Source organism: Scyliorhinus torazame, chromosome 7 (assembly GCF_047496885.1).
Source record: "Scyliorhinus torazame isolate Kashiwa2021f chromosome 7, sScyTor2.1, whole genome shotgun sequence".
NCBI lineage: Eukaryota > Metazoa > Chordata > Chondrichthyes > Carcharhiniformes > Scyliorhinidae > Scyliorhinus > Scyliorhinus torazame.
In genome coordinates, this window is record NC_092713.1 from 91,465,976 (window position 1) to 91,489,641 (window position 23,666).

The 23,666-nt window shown below is 45.6% G+C and overlaps 1 protein-coding gene across 1 annotated transcript in view; it reads left to right on the forward strand.

Moving 5' to 3' along the window:
* The first annotated feature begins 294 nt into the window (after positions 1-294).
* Positions 295-23,666, forward strand: part of lrrc40 (leucine rich repeat containing 40) — a 168,743-nt gene continuing 145,371 nt past the window's right edge. The window contains exon 1 of the mRNA XM_072511050.1: positions 295-545. Within this exon, the coding sequence (XP_072367151.1) occupies positions 407-545 (139 nt within the window). The 5' untranslated portion in view covers positions 295-406. The remainder of the gene's footprint in view (positions 546-23,666) is intronic.

The following is a 23,666-nucleotide window of genomic DNA, read 5'->3' on the forward strand; positions in this document are numbered from 1 at the left end:
TCGTGTATAATAATGAACATTTCACATTTTCTGCTACAGAAATCACCATTTATTCTTCCTTGTGGTTTACTAACAGATGCAATATTTTGCTCACTTGATTGATTAGAGGAGCCTACACTTTTTTTTACAATGCAAAATCAGTGTGCTTTTTGAGAACAACGATCTCTCGGGGCGGGGGAATGACGAATCTGTTTGCAGAAACAACACAATGACGAGTGTTTTGAGTACAAGATCTGTGCTGCCCCTCAATAAAGGCTGCACCAGTCCAGCGCGTTGTACAGACAAGCCAGCCGCCGCGCATGCGCCTCTATCCTGGCTGTGGACGTTTGAAGTGGCGCGGCCTGTCGCTGGCGTTTGAACGAGGAAGGAGAGAGGCTCGGCAACCGTGGCTCCGGGTCCCGCTCTAATGTCTCGGAGGGGAGCTAATCGGAGGCCTGGTCCAGGATTCCAGACTCGGGCGTCAGAGCCGCCTGTAACTGCTAGTTTAATTAAAGCGGCCCGGAAGAGCGGACAGCTGAACCTTTCCGGCAGAGAGTTGAGCGAGGGTAAGTGCGCAGCGAACGGTGTCTGCGTTGGGTGGATTCGGCCAGAGGGAGGGTGAACATTGGCCGTTGACATACACAGTGACGTTGCACATCATTTCTTTCATCTCACCACTATGAGTGAGGGTAAAGATTCATATTAGGATTTTTGTGCCCAAAATGTTCAAAAGCCCATCACAGGTTTAATTTTGTCCTCTGTAGATCTAAATAACTTGTTTTGGGTACTTTTAGGTTAAAACTGAACTTTTAGATGTGCATAAGAACTGTGGAAAAGGTGAATTTAGAATATTACATAAATCAAATTGTGAACTGGGCAAAGGTAAAGTTAAAATATTATGAAGAAATTATTCTTCACTCAAAATAGTCGAAGCTTGAAGTTTGCTTACAGATAAAGGCAATTCAGATGCAACAAGATTCTGGAATGAATAACATGGGGTGTTTTTCGATGGATAAACCACCAACCAGCCTTTCTTATTTAAAATGAATATTTTAGCATTTGGAACAATGTTAGTTACATGTGAGGCTTTACCGTTCATAAAAAGAGGGTTTGTCTATAATAGCACAAAGTCCAAGGAATGCTTATACCTACCAGTATATGTTGATGCTTACTGTCCATGTGAACAAGGAATTGTAAATAAATGTACCACCCTGTTCCCATTTCCTCTTCCCTCATCCACTTATTAAATCTAATCTTTATTCTTGGCACAGTTTCTGCCTCAACCATAACTGTGGCATTCCATACCTGTCTATAAAGAACTGTTCTCTGATCTGATTTCTTGCGTTTAATTTTGCAACCATGGCTGCTCAAATACTGGAAACACACTGCTGTTATGAACCTCTTCCCATCCTTTCATGATTTTAAGTGCGTTGTCTTATAATTTATATTGTTCTAAAGAAAAAAACTTTTCTCAAATCTTTCTTTGTATTTGTATTTCCTTGTACCCAACTGAATTTGCTTTGCAAACTCTCCAGAATCTTTCCTGTAGCATGAAGATCTCTTTCCATTAGCATGAAGACTAATATTGCACATGGTACACTCAGCTCTTATTATGGTTTAGATAGGCATATTACTTCTTGAATTTTATATCCTACACCTCTTGTGACCAGACTAGAATTCCACTAGTGTTTTTTTTTTTTGCTGTCTTTAATTTTCTGTCGCTCTTGCCCCAAATCCCTCTGCTCTTTTACAGCAGAGTGAGTCAGCACCCCCTCAGTGTGATTGCTATTTATTTTACCACAATTTATTGCCTCGCGTTTTACTGACATTGAATTCCATCTACTAATTTCTAGATCATTCTCTAATTTTGTCAATATCCTTAACAGTTTCCTTTTGGTCTTCTAAAGCAGAGGTTCTCCTATTTAGTTTTGATTGAAGGACCCCGTTTCAGATTGTTTATACAATATAAAACTCATAATATGAAAATGCAAAACGTGAAGACTTTTACTTCTAAGAAGACGGGTATTTATATTGAAGTATCAGTGAGATGGATGTGCCCGCATCTCATACAGAATCTGTCTGTCCTTGTACGCTCTCCTCTTAGGCCAACCCACTCTGCTGCACATGTAATAGCCCAACTCCAATCCCACCTCATTGCTCATATTTCACATCAGGCGACTAGGGGATTTTCATAGGAACTTCATTGCAGTGGTAATGTGACTCTACTTGTGACACAAATGAAGATTATTATAAAGATTAGTTTGTGGACCCTGGAAAGTCTTTACAGACTCCCAAGTGTCCTGAGATCTCAGTCTGAGAACCACTGTTATAAATAATTAGCAGGACCTCCTAATTTTGTATCATCTGTAGATTTTATTCACTCAGTGATTAAATAGATTAAGATAGTAGTCTTCATTCTTCTTCAAAAACTGTTGAAAGGTAAATTCTCAAAAATTAGATTAAAAAGTTTTAACTCTTCCACAGTTAAACCAAAGTGTAAAGCATCATATTCCATTGTCCCAGAATCACTACTCTCTTGCCAGAACAAAGCAATTCATAGAATCCCTACAGTGTAGAAGGAGGCATTCGGCCCATCAAGTCTGCAGCGGGCCTCTAACGCGGATTCCACCAAGGCCCCTTTCCCAAGCCCCATCCCTGTACCGCCATCTAACCTTTTGGACACGAAGGGGCAATTTAGCATGGCTAATCCACATAACCTGTACATCTTTGGACTGTGGGAAGAAACTGGAGCACCCGGAAGAAACCCATGCAGGCAAGGGGAGAATGTACAAATCCACACAATTACCCAAGGTCAGAATTGAACCCGGGTCCCTGGCGCTGTGGCGCAGCAATGCAGTGCCACCAATTTCTTTAACAACTCAAATCATAGAATTTCAAATCATTAGAATTTACAATGCAGAAGGAGGCCATTCGACCCATCGAATCTGCACCGGCCCTTGGAAAGAGTGTCCTCCCTAAGCTCACACCTCCACCCTATTCCTGTAATCCAGTAATCCCACCTAACCTTTTTGTTTTTGGACACTTAAAAGGGCAATTTAGCATAGCCAATCCACCTAACCTGCACATCTCTGGACTGTGGGAGGAAACCTGAGCACCCGGAGAATCCCAAGCAGACGGGGAGAACGTACAGACTCCGTGCAGTCAGTGAACAAAGCTGGGAATCGAACCTGGGACCCTGGTGTTGTGAAGCAGCTGTGCTACCGTGCTGCCCTCTATTATTTTATCACACCTTATCCTCACCAAAACTAATTGGAAATATAACTACATACATACATTTAAACAAGCAATTTAAAAATAACTAAGAGAACCAGATTGCAGAGAGTTAATTAAATAACACGGGCACTAGACACAGACTCTCTGACAAGGAAAACCACACAGACAGAAACTTACTCAAACATGAAGTTTTCCTTATTACACAGCATGTTTAACTTTACTGTGAGATCGAACCATTTTTAATACATCGTACATATTTATCACCATCTCTTTTTGCACACGAACAATAGCTGCAGCTACATAAGTGATCAGCTTAAACACATGACTGACCGTTAACTCTTTTTGCCTTGCGTTGAATGAATGCCAAAACTCCCCCAGACAGAATTCGTACCTCAAAGTCTGAATAGGTAGTGCATACACTCAGTAATTCTTTGAAGTATTTATGAATCTAGTAGAATTTGTTGAGCAAGATTTTACATATACTTAACATGAAGCAGTGAAGATAACAAAGAAGTTTGTCATCTCAGGAACACTGGAAATCTTGGTGTTGTCAGCACAGGCGATGGCTCTCTTCTTTGTCTTTGATGTGATATTGAACTGCGCCCAGTAAAGTCATACTCCATGGTAACAGGATGGCAAAAAAAGTTATGGTTTCTCAAATTTTATTCCCCCCGTCTCCTATTCCTCCTTCCTTTTTTGGAAGTGTTCGAAATTCACTCCTATTGGCTATAGGATGTAATTCCTCTCATGTCACCCCACCTTTGCAACAACCACCGCTTTAAGGATTGTAAACTGAGACACAGTTCCATCAGTTACTACCTCCGACCCCAGAAGAAAACGTTCCATGATAAACAAGTGGCATGTTTCCTCTTGTTGCTAACTTTTGGTTGGTTCAGTTGGCTCTGTTTTATAACCTTTCCTCTAGAGTCGCCAGGTATCTTTATGATACCGCCACGAGGTTCAAGTAATGATCAATAACACACCAATCGGTAAGATTCAAATCAAAACACATTTATTATACACAGTAAATCACTACTCATGCATAAACTCTACTTTCTAGGCTATTCCTCTCTCTAAAAGGCCAATACTTAGCTTCGGACTGGCCCACCAGGTCAGGAGAACAAATGGCCTTTTGTTCAGGTCCTGAGTCTGCAGGATTCAAAAGCTGGTATGGACTTGTAGCTAGGAGCGCCTATCTCGTAGTGAGCGTTGACTTGAGACTTACTTGCTTGGCGCAACAAGATAGGTCACTGTCGAGGGTTGGTTCAAGTTGCTGAGTGATCCTGCCAAAGAAGGACGATTTGAACTTTATAGTCCCCAGGGGGCTTCCCGCCCTTCGGGGCGGACCCCGTACCTGGTTTGAAGTGATTGGACTACTTTCCGATCACTTGGATCGATTTCTTCAATGCTGGAGCGGTTCCCTGATCGCTAGGTGGTCCCTAAATGTTCGTTGGCCTTCCTTTGTCTTGGCTCCTGCTGGCGCCGAGGAGTCTGGTTTGGCTTTATTTACCTTAACTGTTGCCATTGTGCCTGGGAATCGCACATTACTATGTAGATGGCTGCTGCATTACTATGCAGATGGCTGCTGGTTTCAGTGCTGTCTGGTTCCTTACAGGTTTCAATACACATGATTTCTGTATTTGCTAGTCTTTGCCTGTGTTGGCTGAATTTCCCTTAAGCCTTTGCGGTTCTCCATTTTTAGTAAGGAAGTGGCCAACTCGGGTGGCTACACTCCCTCCTTGTGATCCTAACGCGAAGCGTGAATGATCACATAACTGCGTTGTCTTCATTCCCTGACCCGGCAAGCACTCTTCTATGGCCTCTACACTGACCATAACTATGCAAGAACTTTTAACTAACATTCTAACTGGCGCTATGTCAAAACAGGGACATGCATTACAAAATTTAAAAAACGGTACCTCTAACTGTCGTCAATACTCTACACTCACTCAACATTCAATCATACTAAGAGGCGGCTGGATTAGCACACTGGGCTAAATCGCTGGCTTTCTAGGAATAGCCTAGAAAGTAGAGTTTATGCATGAGTAGTGATTTACTTTTAAAGCAGACCAAGGCAGGCCAGCAGCATGGTTCAATTCCTGTACTAGCCTCCCCGAACAGGTGCTGGAATGTGGCGACTAGGGGCTTTTCACAGTAACTTAATTGAAGCCTCCTTGTGACAATAAGCAATTTTCATTTTACTTCCGCTCCTATGTCTTATTGTCTTATATTTCTCGAGGAATTAAGGGCTATGGAGAGAGAGCGGGTAAATGGAGTTGAAATCAGCCATGATTGAATGGTGGAGTGGACTCGATGGGCCGAATGGCCTTCCGCTCCTATGTCTTATGGTCTTCCTAAACAATACAAAATGAGAGCAGCATTTACATTTTTCCTGGCTGGGCTGTCAAGTACAATCTTTCCATTTCTTTATTTACAGAAGAACGCAAACAAAGGTCCTTTATTATAGATTGAGGGGTTCGGGGTCCTGGGGATAACTGAACATAGGGGATCTTATTCTGTATACCAGGGTGCGAGCGCAGTAGGCTCTCCTCCATTTCCTCATGCGGAAAGTCTGCACGATGCTGCAGAGTATTGCCAACACTAATAGGGATTCAACTACGTAGGAAAGGGAGTACCACGTTATGAGCTTATCACACCATGATGGTGTATCGGAGACTATCTCGGGGTTCTGTGTTCTATGGGGAAGTGAATCATTAACGGTTGGGGGGGTTGGGGTCGGGGGGTTCGCGTTCGCAACCGGGTACAAATTGCAATAACGAAAAACATGTATGCCGTCTTCATTGTTTTCTTCTTTCTTTCTCTTCTCTTCCTTTCAGTTTCATCTCTTTTCCTGGAGCTTCTGGAGTTCTGTGGGATCAAGCATAGTGTCTGTTACTATCTTGATTTAATATCTCGTCTGTTAGTATGTCTGTCCTTTAGTGCCAATTCTCCCTTTACAATTTGTCACCATGTGTGACTCCCCCATTTGATTTATTTATTTTTTAACCGAATGTTCCGGACAAGACACACTTAAAAATACTGAAACAGTGCGAGCCGTCTCGCAGGCTGTGCGATTTACCATCCAAATGTTTGAGGATGTAAATAGCATAGGGATGGCAACCAAAAACAAAACTTTTTGAACCAAAAGAGCCGAAATGAGGTGCGTATGGGCCGCGACGGGTAAGATTTGGATGGAATCCCCGGGTAGGACGGCGACCAATGCAGTGTGTTCTCTACCTGAGCGTAGCTGACCAGAGGGGGGTCCTCAGGCAGGGCGGAGACCAATGCCGTTTCTCCACTGCCTGAGCAACCGACAAGAACGGGCAAAAAATGAAGTCATCGTGGGGGTTGCCGTATTGGTTCTTCCTTCGAACCAGAAGAGCAGTTATGAATGGGGATCTGGCAAGCTCTCAGCGGTTTCGGCTGATGAGCATGCTGGCAAGTTCACAAAGGTTTCTGCAGACAAATAAGGTGTAGGGCTGTGGAAATTTTTTTCGATCTTAGGTACAACATTTAACACTAACAGTAACAAACAACATTAAACAACATGCTGCAAGTTCCATCAGAAAGGACACCGTTTCTCTCAAGCGGTTCCTTTTTAAAACATCATCAGGACACCTCAGTTATCAGTTGCGAACAGGGTCGCAAAGGGGTTCTCGCTTTGGGAGTCAGATTCAAAGTCGTCATCTTCTCCCGGAGAAGCCATACTCTCGAATGTATAAGGGCTGATAGGGCTGCATGGTTTGGGGTCCATCTCGTCGTTCGGGCTGAGCCTGTATGAGTTGTCACGGTGCCAAAAGATGGTGTCTAGTTCTGTGGGGACGGAGTCGGGGTCGTAATCGTAGGGCGGTGGTCTTTGGTGGGTTTGTTGAGGAATGTGATGAGGAAGGGATCACTCGAATCGTGGTCAGATTCGCTGGGTGTGGGTCCTGTTGTATGGGAATAGTAGGGTGGCGTGCTGTGGCTATTGCCTGTGTCGCTGTCGCTGCTGCTGTCTGGGCGTTCCGGGGCGGAGTCTAGAGGTCGGGGGTGGAGTCGAGGGCGAGTCCGTGGATGTGGTGGGCGTGTTGGGGGAGGGTAGGGATACGTTGGCTGTGGGCGGGGTGTGGTCTGCTGCGTCGAGCATGACGTGGTGTGTGTGGTTGGACTGAGGGCCATATGCCTTAAGCTGGTTAATATAGAACCACGTAGTCTTTCCGTTGGGGTACTTGATTTTGTAGACGGAGGGGCTTACTTTCTCCGCAATGGAGTACGGACCCGAATACTTCGGTGACAGGAATGTGTTGGGGTTGTAAATTGAGAGCATGACCTGCTGTCCTACCTCAAACTTATCAAAACAGGCCTTGCTCTGTTCCCTCCGTGTGCCTAATCTTACTGCGGCTGCTAGCTGAGCCGTGTTCACATTCTCCACTAACTGACTGCGTCACTTCGGGGCTGGTCAAGTCCAATCCTAATAAAAATTCTGTGCCTTTCATGGGGCCTCCGGTCATGAGAGTGTGTGGGGTGTAACCTGTGGAAGTTGAGACAGTATTTCTCAAAAGCATCCAGCGCAAAAGGGTGGACTGAATCCCAAGTGGTGGTGTTCTGTTTCTGAGGGTTGATTTTAGGGTCCGATTCATGCGCTCCACGATACCACTTGACTGGGGGTGGTATGCGATGTGGAATTTTTGGGTAATGCCAAATATCGCGAGGACGTTCTTCATGACACGTCCCGTAAAATGTGAACCTTGGCCGGATTCAATGCTGCGGTGGAGTCCCCATCTCGTAAAGATGTGGTGAGTTAAGATCTTGGCTGTCGTTTTTGCCGTGTTAGTTCTGGATGGGAATGCCTCAACCCATTTCGTAAAAGTGTCTATGACATCTAATACGTATTTGTAACCATTCCTGCAAGGGGGCAATGGTCCTATAAAATCGATCTGGAGGTTAGTCCAGGGGCTGTTAACGGGGCAGGTGTGGCTAAGTTTTTTAAAAAAATGTTTTTATTCTCCATTTTCACATTTTCCTTCAAAATTTACACCCCACCAACAGGCAACAAACGGTAACAAATACAAAGTCAATACCCTTAACATCAACAACGATCCCACCACCCCACCCAACTGTCAATATATGCCTCAAATAAAATGAACACTCCCATGGTGGGAGAAAAACAAAACAAAAAAGAAAAAGGATTCCGGAATCGCCCATGGCCACCATTAACCGATAGTCGTCGTCCCCCCGACAACACTCAATACCATCCAACCTCCAAACGAGTACCGTAAATGACACCCAAGAGTTGTAAACCCCCCCCCCCCCTCCTCAACTCCTCCACTTCCTCTTGTAAAACTCCTCCCCTCAACCTCTGTTCCTCCCCCCCCCCCCCCCCCCCCCCCCCCCCAACTTCCACCCTGGCTAGATCACTCGGACCCTGTTCTGCCAGGGTCCGAAGGCCGCAGCCCCTCCCCCCACCTCACTCCCGTTCACTGGCCGGCTTAAACCGGCCAGCGTGGAGGCCCCCACCCTGGTTCCTTTCCCCCTTGCCCGGCCCCCGGAAAAACCCAGATGTCCCCTTTTAGCACACAAATCCCGCGTATCTACCTATACCCCAAAGAGCCCTCATTCCGACTGAAAGTCCCATTTCTTCCCTTGTCTAAATATACACAACGTTGGCTCCTATAGCCCATACACCAGCACGCAGTGAAACAAAAAAGAAAAAAATACAGTCATGAGGCTACATTGGTACATGACCATTTCTCAATTCTGCCACAGTCCTTCATATGTTCATACATCTTTGAAAGTTGCCACTCAAGTGGATAGAGCTGTGAAGAAGGCCTATGGTGTGCTCGCGTTCATTAACAGAGGGATTGAATTTAAGAGCCGTGAGGTGATGATGCAGCTGTACAAAACTTTGGTAAGGCCACATTTGGAGTATTGTGTACAGTTCTGGTCGCCTCATTTTAGGAAGGATGTGGAAGCTCTGGAAAAGGTGCAAAGAAGATTTACCAGGATGTTGCCTGGAATGGAGAGTAGGTCTTACGAAGAAAGGTTGAGGGTGCTAGGCCTTTTCTCATTAGAGCGGAGAAGGATGAGGGGCGACTTGATAGAGGTTTATAAGATGATCAGGGGAATAGATAGAGTAGACAGTCAGAGACTTTTTCCCCAGGTGGAACACACCATTACAAGGGGACATAAATTTAAGGTGGAAGATATAGGAGGGATATCAGAGGTAGGTTCTTTACCCAGAGAGTAGTGGGGGCATGGAATGCACTGCCTGTGGAAGTAGTTGAGTCGGAAACATTAGGGACCTTCAAGCAGCTGTTGGATAGGTACATGGATTACGGGAAAATGATATAGTGTAGATTTATTTGTTCTTAAGGGCAGCACGGTAGCATTGTGGATAGCACAATTGCTTCACAGATCCATGGTCCCAGGTTCGATTCCGGCTTGGGTCATTGTCTGTGCGGAGTCTGCACGTCCTCCCCGTGTCTGCGTGGGTTTCCTCCGGGTGCTCCGGTTTCCTCCCACAGTCCAAAGATGTGCGGGTTAGGTGAATTGGCCAATGATAAATTGCCCTTAATGTCCAAATTGCCCTTGGTGTTGGGTGGAGGTGTTGAGTTTGGGTGGGGTGCTCTTTCCGGGGGCTGGTGCGGGCTCGGGGGGCCGGGTGGCCTCCTTCTGCACTGTAGATTCAATGATAATCTATGATTAATCTAGGACAAAGGTTCGGCACAACATCGTGGGCCGAAGGGCCTGTTCTGTGCTGTATTTTCTATGTTCTATGTTCAGTCCTTCTGCCTTCGCAAACTCCCCCGCTGCTTCTGCCGTCCCGAAATAAAAGTCCTTGAACTTGTAGGTCACCCTCTGCTTCGCTGGATATACAATGCCGCACTGCACCCTGCTAACGTACAGTGCCCTCTTCACCCGGTTGAAGGCAGCCCACCTCTTCGCCAGCTCCACCGTAAAGTCCTGGCATACACGTATACCAGCTCCAGCCCACTGCACCATCCACTTCTGCTTAGCCCAGCACAGGACCTTCTCCTTTACACTGTACCTACGGAAGCACAGAGTCACTACTCTTGGCGGCTCACTCGCCTTTGGTACAGGCCTCCACGACCGATATGCCCGATCCAGCTCATATCGGGAGGGATCCTCCCCCAATAGTTTCGCCAACATCGCGGCAAAATACTCAGTCGGCCTCGGTCCTTCAACTCCTTCAGGCAGCCCCACAATCCTCAAATTCTGTCGCCTGGATCTGTTTTCCAGGTCTTCCATTTTGCCTCGCAAATCCTTGTTGATCTCCACCACCGTCCGCATCTCCTTCCCCATCGAGGTAAGTTGACCACTGTGCTGCAGTACTGTCTCTTCCACTTTCTTCAGCGCCTCCCCTTGCTCCCGCATCTCTGCCACTGCGTTCGCCACTGCCGTCCTCACCGGGGTAATCGCCTCCTCCACCAGAACTTTCAAAATCACCTCCATCTCCTTCCTCATTGCCTCCATATGTTTCGTAAACTGCTTTTCGAATTCCACGGCCAACGCCTTAGTTATTTCTTCAGCCGTAAGCAATGCGGCCTCCCCTAGCGCTCCAGCCTCCATTTTCTTAACTGACCCCGCGGTGACCGTTTCACTCCCCGACGGACCTTCAGCTGCTTTTTTCACGGCCGTTTTTTTGCCGGTCTTTGACATTTCCCTTCTTTGTGCTGTCTCCCGACTTTCACTGCCTTCGCTGGCCCTAAGACCGGGCCTTAACCCCCGACAAGGTCGTTCCCGAACGGGAGCCCTCCAACGCACAGCGGCCTCCCGCCCGCCGTCACCGGACGTTCCACAGAGCGGGAATCCTTTTGGCAGTGTTCGCTTCACCAATCTGCCTCAAAAAGTCTGTGGAAACTCCTGAAAAAGGTCTGAGAGTCCGTTCCAGACGGGAGCTGCCGAGTGCGCGACCTACTCCTCCATGGCCGCTACCGGAAGCCTCGTCCCCGCTTCTTCAATGGCCTTGGTGAGATCTTTTCACAGTTGTTCCCTCTGCTGCTAGAATTCACCTTTTAATAAAGGCCCTCAAGTCAGCTTGAAGCCTTTAAGCTTGCCCTTCCCCCGCCTGCATGCTGGAAGAGGCTTTTGTCTTTACTGCAGCTCCAGCCAAATCTTTTACTGTTTCTGCCGGTCTGGTAACCAAGAGACATACCATTCCTGGGGGAAAGTCCCCCTCCAACATCCACCTATGTCTTTTCATCAAAATTCTACCCCGTATTGATTTTAAAAAGCACTCTTTTCTGTAACCTTGGGCAGGAGCTGCCTTGTGTTTGACCACTTACTCCATGGTCCACACCGGAAGTACGCGGGTGTGGCTAAGTTGAGCTTTCTTTGCGTATCTGTCCGGATTGTTCTGGACACAGATAAGGCAATTCTCAACGTAGTGCGTTACGTCTTCTTTTAAGCTTGGCCACCAACAGAGCTGCCTGAGGTGGGCCGTAGTGGGATCAATTCCCTGATGTCCATGACTGTCATGGAATAAACAAATAAGTTGATTCCTGTCCTGTTCAGGAACCACATAAAGGGTGTCTTTTAACACCGCACTGTCATGTGTGGTCAGTGCATTTTTAAATCTATCATTGGGTGCTGTAAATTTTCCTTTCAAAATCTCCCTGAGATTGCTACCCTGCTTCTGGGCCTGCACTAAATCCTCAATATTAGTCTGCGAGACCTGGACTGCATTCACTGGTGCGCTTTCGGTGGGGGTCCAAAAATATCCATGCCTGGAACCTGCTTTTGCCAGTGCGTCGGCCTTTGCATTTCCAGGTGGGGAGAAACGGTGGTGACTTCGAACTTTAACGATTCCGATTGTCCTGTTCTGTGCTTTTTCTAAAATATGGCGGAGCAATGGGGCTGAAGGGAGGGGTTTTCCGTCTGCGGAAACAAATCCTCTTGCTTTCCACAGGGGTAGGAATTCTGTAAGGCTCTTGCAGACATAGAGGCTGTCCGAGTATATGACTGCTGGGCTGGGAAAGGAATCTGGGTGATCCACAGTGTATGCCATGGCTGCTAGTTCTGCCGCCTGCGCCCCTAAGTGGCCTGGTAGCTTTAATGAGATTTCTTCTAGGGTACGTCCCTACGCGTCCTCGACATAAATGCCACATCCTGTAATGCGCTTCCCTTCTAATATTGTGGAAGAACCGTCCACATATATTCTTAGAGGTGCGCACGTGTCTGTGTGCTGGGGGCTCTGGGGTGAACTACCTCTCTGGGGTGAACTACCTATCTTTCTGGGGGGTGTTTTGGCGATAAAGGGGCCTGTGTTGTGATGCGGTGAGATGATTTCGCATTCGTGGGGGGTGCCTGGATACTGAAGGTTATCGGCTAAGAAAGTGTGGGCCTTGGTCCTTTTAACAGTGATGTCCCGTCCCTGCAAAAGAAGGGTCCATCTAGCTGCTCTAATCTGACTAACTGTACCGTCCTTGAGTTGTCCGTCAAGTAAAAGGATCTAAAGGTCTGGAGGCGTAAGCCACGGGTCTTAATTGTTTGTGCCGTTCCTGGAGGAGCACGGCCGAAAGGGTGCGGTCGGTGCTAGCTATCTCTATAGCGTAGGGGGAAATGGGTCTGGAACCTGTAGTGCGGGGGGCTGCAATGAGGGCTCTTTTCAAAGCATCCACAGCATCCATATGATGCGGAAGCCATTCCCAAGGGGCTCCTTTCTTTAGGAGAGGGGTGCTGCCTTGCTGGTGAAACCGTCCATGTGGTTCCAGCAGTAGCCAACCAGTCCTAAAAATGACCGGAGGGCTGAAACACTCTGGGGGAGGGGCAATTTGGCAATCGAGTCAATTCTTTTGTGCTCGATCTCGCGTTTACCGTGCGTGATAATCGTACCCAAATATATCACTTTTGTTTTCCAAAATTTGGGCCTTTTGAGGGTTTACTTTACAACCAATTTTCTGTAGGAGTTCGGCCAGAAGCTCGATGTGCTCTGCCTTAGTGTCTGTCTGCAGTAATAGGTCGTCCAAATACTGGACCAGACAGTCGGGGCGAGAAAATTTTGACAAACCATTTGCCAGCTGTCGGTGGAAAATGGAGGGGGAGTTGTGGAATCCTTGTGGAAGTCATGTCCACGTGTACTGCTGATTTTTAAAAGTGACGGCAAATTTGTATTAGCACGCTTTTGCCAATGGAATGGACCAGAATCCATTACTGATGTCCAAAACCGTAAAGTATTGTGAGTTGAATCCCTGTTTGAGCATGGTCTCGGGACTTGTGGCTACCGTGGGGGCTGCTGCGGGAGTGACTTTGTTGAGTTCCCGGTAATCGATGGTCAGTTGCCATGATCCATCGGGCTTTCTCATTGGCCAAATCGGGGCATTATTAGTAGAGGCTACTGATCTGAGTATGCCCTGCTCTAATAAGCTGTCGATAACTTTTGCGATTTCTCCCTCTGCCTCTTGGGGAAATCCATATTGCTTTTGGGGTATAGGGTCAGGTCCTGTGCATTGTGTACTGAACCAGTCATCCGGCCACAGTCGTGTTTGTGGGTCGCGAATGCTGTCCTGTGCTTCTGCAGAACTGCCCTAACCTGCTTGTCTGTGCTAATTGTGGTCGGGTCAAACCAAAATTCGCCGACTGCGCTAATCTTGTTTGCATATTCCCCTATTGTGAGCGTTGCGGGGGCTCTTGCGGATTTTGCCATTCTCCAAACACATTGGTTGACTGGATCAAAGGACAGGTTGTGGGAATTCATAAAATCGATGCCCAAAATGTGTTCTGCTGTGTGGGGCAGGTTGACTAAAACTATGGGTTGCTTGGTGGTGATGTTGCCGATTTGAATGGGCACAGGGGCTGTGATGTGTCCCTGTTGTGAGTGGCCTGTGAAGCCGCTGAGGGTGATGGTGGCTGTAGTGGGCCACATGTCTTTCTGGAAAATGATGGCGGAATTGATTGTGGTGCGGGACCCTCCTGTGTCCCAGAGACATTCGATGGGCTGTCCCCGTTTCTTTGCTGCAACTACTGGTCGGCCGGACCTATCCCAAAGGGTGTCGCAGACCCAACTGTGGGAGCCCGAACACCGTCCGTCTGATCCGTTCAAGTCCGTCTGGTCTGAACGGGTGCTCACCACACTATGTATGGGCTCTGTCCTATTCTTATTCAGAGTGCCTGCCTGCTGGGCTCTCTGTGGCTTTCGTGGGGCATTGCATTCTCGTGCAAAGTGTCCTAACTGTCCACAGTTGTAACACTCCTGTGGCTTCTGTGAGGGGCTGTTCCTTAGTTCGTTCACCCATGCGGGGTTCTGGTGCGTTTTCACCGCTTGGATGTCTGCTTCTGCCTGCTGTTCCTCGGGTTTCCTAACTGCGGGTTTGTTATGTACAGACTGCTCCCAGGCGCGGGATAATCTTTTTAAAACCCATTTCTCATTGTGGGCTTCCTCTGAGGGGTCATAATTCGTACAGGCCTTTTGTCCTGCCTCTGTGGCATGGGAGATGAGGGTGCGGATCCATTTGGCCATACCGTCTTGGGACAAATGGGCGCATTCTAAATTACCGAAAACTGCTGTGAAATGGATCCATAGGCATCCAGCAAACGCTGTGGGGTGTTCCGTCTTTTTCTGCCTGCACTTATTCAGGCCTTTTACGGAGTCACCTTTGTTGTAGCCGATCGCATCTAGGATCGCTGCATGCATTTCTGTAAGGGTGCCTCCTCCTACATTCTGTGGGTCAGGAAGGGCTGCTACGACCGAAGGGTCTAAACTCAAAACTGTGAGCTTCACGTGCTCACGCTCATCCAGGCCGTCTATGGTCGCCTGCTGCTTCACTCTGGCAAAGAAGTGGTGGGGGTCTGAGGTGGGGAGGAAATGTGTGATTTTGTCGCATGCGTCCCGTAATTGGGTCACGGTTAAGGGGTTCGTGTACAGGAATTCCGCCTCTCCGTCCGATGTGACGGTGCGGTGGGTGGTGACTGGATTCATTGGTGCCTGAACTATCTGCTCTGTGGGGGGTTGGGGCGCTTTTCTCTTCTGGGGCTTTCCTTGCGCACATGTTCCCTGAACATATCTATGCGCGGTCTCATTTAATTCTTCCCAATCCAGGTCGTCTTCCTCATCTAATTGGGATCCAAAGGTGCTCTGGAACCCATTCTGAACTGAAAGTAAAGACTGCAGTTCTGCAATCTGCTTCCAGCACTTTGCGTGATCTAGTGAGCTATGTCTGTGCTCCGTGGTGGTAGTATGGAGTGCTCGTAATGCTACACTGCCTTTGCAATGCCTCTACCTGTTTCTCTGTTTCCTCTCTTACAGGGCTGCACGTTACGTGTCCTGATAGGCCTTTTCGTACTGTGTCTGGAAGCTGCTTAGGTGCGCCAGACAAGACTGGTGTGCCCACTTGGCATCATCCACCTCTCCGTCCTTTGCTGCTAACTTCCTTCTTAATTCTAGGTTCTCTTTCTCTATCTCGCCCACATCGACCGTACTCATTCGATGTGTCTCCTCTGTCTCTCAGCGGAGCGTCCGAACAACCTCCTCTGTGCCTCACAATTGTGCCAAACAGGACATGATTGCCATCGGCTTGCGAGCTTTTCCCAAGCTTTTCTTATGGATTTTGCTGAGGTTCTCCCACCAAGTATGTCCAATACTCCCTGGACCCGTTTCCTCATTTTCACAGAATTCGCTCCAAAGGGGCCATCCTTTCCCTTTGAGGTACTTTCTGATTTCCTCGTCCCAAACGGGACACTGTCCTACTCTACTGCTGGTCGCTGCGACCACGAATTCTTCGGGTTCATGAGGCGTTGCATTGCGATCTTTCCTCTCTGAATACTTCTCTTAAAATTTGGAACAAGGGGTATTAAGGCGGTGCTGTAATTACGGGTACTGCTTTCGCTATTTTCCGGAATACAAACTCCCGACAGTTTTGTCGCAACAAAAATCTATCAGTTTACCTTATAGCCCTGTTAGTTACGCATGCATTAACACGCTTCCGAATTATGAGGATTGATCAGAACTGCTTGAACACTTGTGGTTTTTTTCTGTTCCCAATTGGATTTCTAATTCAAATTTTGGGTTCTCCCGGAGTGGTTAAGCCACTTCTAGATGGGGTCCCGTCAGGATGTCGCCAGTAATATGTTGCTAACTTTTGGTTGGTTCAATTGGCTCTGTTTTATAACCTATGCTCTAGAGTCGCCAGGTATCTTTATGATACCGCCACAAAGTTCAAGTAATGATCAATAACTCAACACACCAATCGGTAAGATTCAAATCAAAACACATTTATTATACACAATAAATCACTACTCATGCATAAACTCTACTTTCTAGGCTATTCCTATCACTAAAAGACCAATACTTAGCTTCGGACTGGCCCACCAGGTCAGGGGAACAAATGACCTTTCATTCAGGTCCTGAGTCTGCAGGATTCAAAAGCTGGTATGGACTGGTAGCTCGGAGCGCCTATCTCATAGCGAGCATTGACTTGAGACTTACTTGCTTGGCGGCAACAAGACAGGTCACTGTCGAGGGTTGGTTCAAGTTGCTGAGTGACCCTTCCAAAGAAGGACGATTTGAACTTGGGGGCTTTACTTTATAGTCCCCAGGGGCTTCCCACCCTTCGGGACGGACCCCGTATCTGGTTCCAAGTGATTGGACTACTTTCCGATCACTTGGATCGATTTCTCCAATGCTGGAGCGGTTCCCTGATCGCTAGGTGGTCTCTAAATGTTCGTTGGCCTTCCTTTGTTTTGGCTTCTGCTGGCGCCGAGGAGTCTGGCTTGGCTTTATTTACCTTAACTGTTGCCATTGTGCCTGGGAATCGCACATTACTATGTAGATGGCTGCTGCATTACTATGCAGATGGCTGCTGGTTTCAGTGCTGTCTGGTTCCTTACAGGTTTCAATACACATGATTTCTGTATTTGCTAGTCTTTGCCTGTGTTGGCTGAATTTCCCTTCAGCCTTTGCGGTTCTCCATTTTAAGTCGGGAAGTGGCCAACTCAGGTGGCTACACTCTTGATACCAAACAGTCATTAATAAAGTCACATTCTTTCGCCAACATATCCTAATCCAAACCCCACACCAAAGCTATTAACATTAATAACTTTTTAAAATAAATTGAGAGTGCCCAATTATTTTTTTCCAATTAAGGGGCAATTTACTGTGGCCAATCCACCTACCCAGCACATCTTTTTTGGTTTGCGGAAAGACCCACGCAGACATGGGGTCTTTCCCCGCACGGACAGTGACCCGGGGCCGGGATCAAACGCGGGGTCCTCGGCGGTGTGAGGCAATAGTGCTATTAACATCAATAATTAAGACCACTTCCTATCATAATATCAGAGAATAAAAGATTTCCTCTCTGGTACACATCCATTAAAGAAATGCATGGTTTGTTTAACATAGATGCCATCCTAAGTTCACATTGTTTTAGTCATTCCTTCAAATTGATTTAAAAACAAACACCTAATCCTATTTTGGCCATTAAGGCAGCTTCAGCTCAACTCAAATGAGCTCTGCCATATAAAACAATTTTTTCTTCGTCACCAGTATCTGCTTTTCCTGTTCCACCAACTATCTTGACTGTTAATTACCCAACAAGTTAAAAAGGAACCACTTAATTTTAAACTGTGGTTATGGAATAAAATCATTGCATCATAATGTTGTTCATCTCTTCAGTATTCAAGCAAAGTATTGACGAAGTATGTAGTGATCTCTGTATATCAATATACATGAATGTATGCAAAACTAGTAGTTAATTCAACACTAGATGTCTCATTATCATTATCAGATGGTATAAGAAAGACTCCCGCTCTTTCTGAGATAGTGTGCGTCGGGAGAGTAAACAGACAAGACAGAATAGCTAGAGAGAGAAGTTATAAGTTATTTCATTATGACATTGTTTAGTTATTTATATTTACTGTATTTTATTTATTTTACTAGTTGAGTATTAAATACAAAGGACTCACAAATATTATTTGTATTACTCAATAAATTAGTTCATCTTTACAAGAAGACTATTGTTCATTTCATCAACTCGGCTGGTTCAAAGAGTAATATACTATATTACACAAGGTAATATAACATGCTACCAGGAGTTTAAAAGATAACATGGTACTGGAGTGATTTAACTTTGAACAAAGTCTAGTGAAGATTTAGAAAAAAATAAAGAAAAAGAAAAAAAAAAAATCATCGGAATCAACTATTCGACTACAGAAGTCATCGCAACATCTGAATCTTTGACAAAAACAACTTTTCAATGTACCAAGTTCAAGCACCAAGACCATCTAAAGACCACTGGTAATTTAAATTTGAATTGGAAATTATTCAAAGAACAGTTTCAACTCTATTTAGAAGCTAGTGATTTAAGTGTGCACCAGCAGCTAAAAGAATTGCTTTACTTCTGTCCCTAGCAGGACAGCAAGCAATCCAAATCTTCAATTTGTTTAATTTTAATGCTGGTGAAGATAAAACAAAACATTGATCAAGTTATAGCGAAGTTCGATGAACATTGCAAGATGTAAACCAATGAAATTTTAGAAAAATTAAAATTTCACAGAAAAGTTCAAAGTTGGTGAACCGGTATTTCATCACAGATCTCAAACTCTTCGCTAAAAAGTGTAACTATGCAGATCTCCATGATTCACTTGTGAGAGACCAAATTTTTTATGGCCTACTTGACGATACTATCAGAGCAGCTTTAATTCGACAAAATGATTTAATGTTGCATCTCCGTGGAACAGAGCAAAAGTCAGTATTTAGCATTTTTATCCCAAAGAAAAAAGCGCAAACTACCACGAGGCAGAGAAAATCAAAATGGTGTCGCAGGCAAAGCAGAAGACTATGAGGAATGGAAGCTATCCTTCGCAAGCATTTTCGGGCTTTGCATATGCGCACTATGCACAGAAATGGGAAACGTCAAAGAAAAAGTCTGTTCATGCTCGTACATCACTAATACGTCATGACGACAACGTGATTACATGTCATAGGTATGGCAACACCCACTTAAAGGGAAACTGCCCTGTTTTTGGTAAACATGGTTTGAAATGTCAGAAGATAAACCATTATGCTTCTCAGTGTCACTCGTCCGCAAGTTACATTCCTCCTGCACAGAAATTACAAAGTGAGAGCTGTAGACAAAAAAGAAGAAATCAACACACAAGATTTCACGAAGATATTTTCTCGTTAGAAAATACTTTCTTCGTTGATGTGGTTGAATCGTCCATGACGAATGATCTACAAGCAAGCAAGAATAATCTTCAAGCAACAAAGCCAGCTCATCATGAAAATGCAAAGGATCTTCAAGCAACAAAAGATCAAAGAGTCAATGTCGTTAACAACGAATGGATGACTACTGTGTATATTAACACAATTCCAATTTCTTTCAAACTGGACACCGGTGCCTTGGCGAATCTTCTGAATTCCAAGGACTTGACCAAGATAAAAAGTCATTATGAGATGATACCTCCAGACTGCTCATTAAAAGATTACAATGACAATCCCATTTACTTGCATGGTTCGTGTTACCTGAGTGTCACAAACAGGGACATTCATAAACAAGTAAGATTCAATATAGTAAATGATACTCGTTCTTCTTTACTTGGAGCTCAAGCGTGTAAAGATTTGCAGCTCATTCAAAGAATTTTTCTTAATACATGTCAATTGACTACACTCAAAGATGACATTCATCAACTCTTACAGGAAGACCCTGATGTATTTCAAGGTATGGGTACGTTACCTTTTCAGTACAAGATACAACTGAAGAAGGATGCCAAATCAGCAATCCATCCACCTAAACGTGTACCTGCTCCTCTAAAAGACAGACTGCAAGTTCAAGGTATCATACGAAAAATGACTCTACCTACTGACTGGGTTAGCTCTCTAAAATGAAATGAAAATCGCTTATTGTCACGAGTAGGCTTCAATTAAGTTACTGTGAAAAGCCCCTAGTTGCCACATTCCGGCGCCTGTTCGGGGAGGCTGGTACGGGAATTGAACCGTGCTCTGGCCTGCCTTGCTCTGCTTTAAAAGCCAGCGATTTAGCCCAGTGAGCTAAACCAGCCCCTTTCTGTGTTTTTAAAAAAAAACCTACAGGTGAAATAAGAATCTGTATGGATCCCAAAGATCTCAATCGCAATATTAGAAGAGAACATTATCCAACACCAAAGAAGGAAGACATTACTGCAGAAATGGCCAATGCCAGAATTTTTACCAAGCTTGATGCATCTCAAGGTTTCTGGCAGATGCAACTAGAGGACTCCAGTAAACTCCTATGTACTTTTAATACACTTTTCGGAAGGTGCTGTTTAAACAGAATGCCCTGTGAAATTATATCCACTTCGGAAATTTTTCATCGTACAATGGAACAAATGACCGAAAACGTTGAAGGTATTTGTGTTTATGTTGATGACATAATTGTCTGGTCAACAGTGCAAACAAAACGGCTTCGGGAAGTATTCAAAAGGATACATGAATATGGTCTGAAGCTAAACAAAGCTAAATGCGTGTTTGCCGCTCCCTCTTTAAAATTCTTAGGTGACAACATCATAGCTGAAGGAATAAGGCCAGGTCAAGAAAAAATGCAAGTCATCAAGGGAATTCAAATTCCTAAAGACAAGAAGGCAGTCTTATGCTTTCTAGGATTTTGTCAACGTTCTTGGAAAATTCATATCAAATCGAGCTGACAGAACAACTGCATTAAGTCAACTGATCAGAAAGAACACAGATTTCATCTGGACTGAAAAACATACTGAAGAATGGACAGGTTTAACACTACAATTGATACAAGCTCCATGTAAAAATGGCATGGGTGCAACAAGACTATTTCAATAATTGAATTCCTATTGCCTATGCGTCAAGATATTTTTTTTTAAATTTAGAGTGCCCAATTCATTTTTTCTTCCAATTAATGGGCAATTTAGCATGGCCAATCCATCTATCCTGCATATCTTTGGGTTGTGGGGGCGAAATCCACGCAAACACGGGGAGAATGTGCAAACTCCACACAGACAGTGACCCAGAGCTGGGATCGAACCTGGGACCTAGGTGCCATGAGACAGCAGGCTAACCACTGCGCCACCATGTTACCCTGCCTAGGCGTGAAGATCCATGATTGAGACTGAGTGTAGGCACGCCCAAATTGAAAAGGAGTGTCTTGGGCTAGTTACTGGGGTTTCCAAATTCCACGACTATGTTTATGGTCTACCCAAGTTCACAGTAGAAACTGACCATCGCCCACTTGTACACATCATTGAACAAAACTTAAATGACATGACTCCAGACATCAACATCTGATGATAAAATTCAGAAGATATGAGTTCACACTAAAATACACACCAGGTAAAGAGTTAGTAATTGCTGACACTTTATCTAGATCAGTCAACACTGAAATTCTTCAAGAAGAATCGATTAATGATGTTGATTCTCAACTGCAATTATTCAGAGAGTTATTTCCAGCCTCTGATTCCAAGTTACAACAAATTTGCATTGAAACACTGAAAGTCATACATCATTTTCAACAGGGATGGCCTAAAGGTAATTGACTGCAACTGCAAATTCAAGTCAGAACTGACTATTGTGGATGATATTTTGCTGAGACAGATCGCATTGTGATTCCACACAGCATGAGGTCTGAAATGCTTTCTAGACTTCATGAGGATCATTTAGGCATTGAAAAATGTAAATGTCGTGCCTGACAATCGATCTATTGGCCAGGTATCAACAGTGATATCTTGGACATGATATCATCATGTTCAAATGTCAGTCACATCAAAACCATTAATGCAAAGAACCAATGCAACCAAATGATCTAGTTACATCACCATGGATCAAGATTGGTGCTGATCTCTTTCACTTATTTGGCAAGGACTATCTCATTGTCTGACTATTTTTCCAATTTTCCTGAACAAGTGAAATTGAACGACATCACATCCAGTACTTTTTTTTTTTTTTTTTTTTTTTATAAATGTTTTATTGAAAATTTTTTCCCAAACAATTTCCCCTCTTACAAAGCAAACGCAACAATAACAATACAGAAATTTTAAACAATACACAAGTAACAAAACCCCTTTATCTTTGACCTAAACTAAACCCCCCCTCCCCTCCCCCCCCCCCCCCTCCCCCTGGGTTGCTGCTGCTGGTCATCTGTCTTCCCTCTAACGTTCCCCTAGGTAGTCGAGAAATGGCTGCCACCGCCTGGTGAACCCTTGAGCCGATCCTCTCAGGGCAAACTTTATCTGCTCCAGTTTAATGAACCCCGCCATATCATTTACCCAGGCCTCCAGTCCGGGGGGTTTCGCCTCCTTCCACATGAGTAGGATCCTGCGCCGGGCTACTAGGGACGCAAAGGCCACAACGTCGGCCTCTTTCGCCTCCTGCACTCCCGGCTCTTCCGCAACTCCAAATAGAGCTAACCCCCAGCCTGGTTTGACCCGGGCCTTCACCACCCGCGAAATCACTCCCGTCACTCCCTTCCAATACCCTTCCAGTGCCGGGCATGCCCAAAACATATGTGCGTGGTTTGCCGGGCTCCCGCCACACCTCCCACATTTGTCCTCCACTCCAAAGAACCTGCTCAATCTTGCTCCCGTTATGTGTGCTCTATGTAGCACCTTAAATTGAATCAGGCTAAGCCTGGCGCATGAGGAAGAGGAATTTACCCTGCTTAGGGCATCAGCCCACATACCCTCCTCTATCTCCTCCCCTAGTTCTTCTTCCCACTTTCCTTTTAGTTCGCCCACCGACTCCTCCCCCTCTTCCCTCATCTCTCGGTAAATCTCTGACACCTTGCCCTCTCCGACCCACACCCCTGAAAGCACCCTGTCCTGTATCCCCTGTGTCGGGAGCAACGGAAATTCCCTCACCTGTTGTCTAGTAAATGCCCTCACCTGCATATATCTCAAGAAATTTCCCCGGGGCAACTTATACTTTTCCTCCAATGCTCCCAAGCTCGCAAAAGTCCCATCTATAAATAAATCTCCCACCCTCCTAATTCCCAACTGGAACCAGCTCTGAAATCCTCCATCCATTCTTCCTGGGGCGAACCTATGGTTGTTCCTGATTGGGGACCCCACCAGGGCTCCCCGCACCCCTCTCTGTCGCCTCCACTGTCCCCAGATATTCAATGTTGCCGCCACCACCGGGTTCGTGGTAAACTTTTTAGGTGAGATCGGTAGCGGCGCCGTCACCAGCGCCTCTAAACTCGTCCCTTTACAGGACTTTCTCTCCAGTCTTTCCCACGCCGCTCCCTCACCCTCCATCATCCATTTACGTATCATTGCCACATTGGCGGCCCAATAGTAATCGCCCAAGTTCGGTAGTGCCAATCCTCCTCTGTCCCTACTACGCTGAAGGAACCCCCTCCTTACTCTCGGAACTTTCCCTGCCCACACGAAGCTCGTGATGCTCCTGTCTATTTTATTAAAAAAGGTCTTAGTGATTAGTACAGGGAGACATTGAAATACAAATAAGAACCTCGGGAGGACCATCATCTTAATTGCTTGCACCCTGCCCGCCAGCGATAGAG